Here is a 2,445-nt window from a genome sequence, read left to right as displayed (position 1 = left end):
GTTTATGAAACTTCAGATAATATATTTTTTCTCTACACAAAACAGAAGAAAGGCAGTCTGAAATATTTCAATTCTTCATGGAAAACAAAACTAGAGGGACTGGGGAGCACATATTTGCAAAATATTCAAGACAATTAGATTTAATTTTTTGAGAAACTTGGATTATCTTTAGAGTTCATGCAATTATAAAAAGGCAGTGTCCCTAGCAGTAAAGAACTCATGTCGTGGCGTCAGTTTTAATCCTGCCTCTGCTATATATATATATATTTTTTTTTTTGAGGAAGATTAGCCCTGAGTTAACATCTACTGCCAATCCTCCTCTTTTTGCTGAGGAAGACTGGCCCTGAGCTCACATCCGTGCCCAACTTCCTCTACTTTATATGTGGGACTCCTGTCACAGCATGGCTTGCCAAGTGGTGCCATGTCGGCACCCGGATCCAAACCGGCAAACCCCAGGCCGCCGAAGCTGAACTTGCACTCTTAACCGCTGAGCCAGCCCCTCTGCCATTCATTAGATGAGTCACTCTGGGAAAATTACTGAACCTCTTTAAGACTCAGTTCCTTCTTCTATTCAGTGGAGATCATGATAATGCCAAGCTCATAGAGTTGTTTTGAGAAAATGCATAGGAAGTTTAGGCCAGTGCCTGAAGCATAGAAGATACTCATATACAGTACCTATTTATCACTCCCTTTCTTGCCAACCAGGAAGTGTTGTGAAAATGCTTCAAGCTCCCAACCAAACTTTATTTACCCACTCTAGGAAAAAAGAGGTGGATTAAACATGGAAAGTAAAAGCATAGAGTCCTCTTAATTCCAACTGGCAGAGTGCAATGGAAAGAGCTAATGACAGCACCTTCTCTGGATTCATTCTCCTGGGATTCTCCAACAGACCTCAGCTAGAAACGGCTCTCTTTGTGGCCATCCTGATCATCTACTTTTTGAGCTTTCTAGGTAATGGCACAATTATCCTTTTGTCAGTTTTGGATCCTCGCCTCCATACCCCTATGTATTTCTTCCTCTCCAACCTCTCTTTCATGGATCTTTGTTTGACTACTTGCACTGTCCCTCAGACACTGGCCAACTTTAAGGGGAAGGACAAGACCATCACCTATGGTGGCTGTGTGACCCAGCTCTTCATTGCCTTGGGACTCGGGGGAGTGGAGTGTGTCCTCCTGTCTGTCATGGCCTATGACCGCTATGCGGCTGTGTGCCGCCCACTCCACTACATGGTGATCATGCATCCCCAGCTTGGCTTGCAGCTTGTTGTGACTGCTTGGCTTACAGGGTTTGGCAATTCTGTAGTACAGACGGCATTGACCATGACTCTTCCCCTCTGTGGTAAAAACCGAGTAGACCACTTCTTCTGTGAAGTTCCAGTGATGCTAAAACTGGCCTGCACCAACACCTCCATCAATGAGGCTGAACTCTTTGCTGTCAGTGTCTTCTTCTTGGTGGTGCCCCTGTCATTAATCTTAGTATCCTATGGTCACATTCCCCGTGCAGTCCTGAAGATAAAATCAGCCCATGGAAGGTGGAAGGCTTTTGGAACCTGTGGCTCTCACCTAATGGTAGTGATCATTTTCTTTGGCACACTCATCTCCATGTATCTCCAGCCTCCCTCCAGTTATTCGCAGGATGTGAACAAAAGCATTGCCCTCTTCTATACTCTGGTGACTCCCTTGCTGAATCCCCTGATTTACACTTTGAGGAACAAGGAAGTCAAAGGGGCGCTAAGGAGACTAGTGAGGAGAACCAGAGACTAGAGAGAGAGCTAATACAGGGCGTGCAGGCCCAAGCACTTGTGCACTGGAAGACTTCTGAGTTACTAAAATCTAGTCATATCTTAATTCAACAAATTCTTGCAAAGCACCTGCTGTGTACAAGATGCTATTCTAGGTATCTGGGATATATCAGTGATGGAAACAGAGATCCCTGGCCCCATGGAGCCAACCATCCAGTGAGGAGAAAATAAGTTATATAAGATAGCTAAAAGCAAACTGTGGTCTTCTGTGTATTGGAATACTATACAATAATGAGAGTAAACAAATTTTAAGTACATACAACATGAGTGATTTTCATAAACATAATGTTGAGTGAAAGAAGCCAGACACAAAATAGTTCATACTGTATGATTCCGTTTACATAAGACACAAAACCAGACAAAATGAATCTGTGATGCTGGAAGTCAGAATAGTGATTCCTTGGGGCCGGCCCAGCGGCATAGTGGTTAAGTTCGTGTGCTCTGCCTGGGCGGCTCAGGGGATTCACAGGTTTGGATCCCAGGCACACCACTTGTCAAGCCATGCTGTGGTGGCATCCCACGTACAAAATAGAGTGAGACTGGCACAGATATTAGCTCAGTGACAATCTTCCTCAAACAAAAACAGGAAGATTGGCAACAGATGTTAGCTCAGAGCCAATCTTCTTCAACAGCAACCAAAAAAA

At 44.2% G+C, this 2,445-nt stretch overlaps 1 protein-coding gene across 1 annotated transcript; it reads left to right on the top strand.

Moving 5' to 3' along the window:
* Positions 1 to 830: 830 nt before the first annotated feature.
* On the top strand, positions 831 to 1,763 carry LOC123287686 (putative olfactory receptor 2B8). Its single transcript, XM_070516778.1, has one exon. It carries the CDS (start codon positions 831 to 833, stop codon positions 1,761 to 1,763), a length of 933 nt encoding a protein of 310 aa, XP_070372879.1.
* Positions 1,764 to 2,445: the final 682 nt, after the last annotated feature.

This window comes from Equus asinus, chromosome 8, assembly GCF_041296235.1.
Source record: "Equus asinus isolate D_3611 breed Donkey chromosome 8, EquAss-T2T_v2, whole genome shotgun sequence".
Lineage (NCBI taxonomy): Eukaryota > Metazoa > Chordata > Mammalia > Perissodactyla > Equidae > Equus > Equus asinus.
Note: the sequence above shows the minus strand (reverse complement) of the source record. Positions and strands in the feature narration are given on the sequence as shown.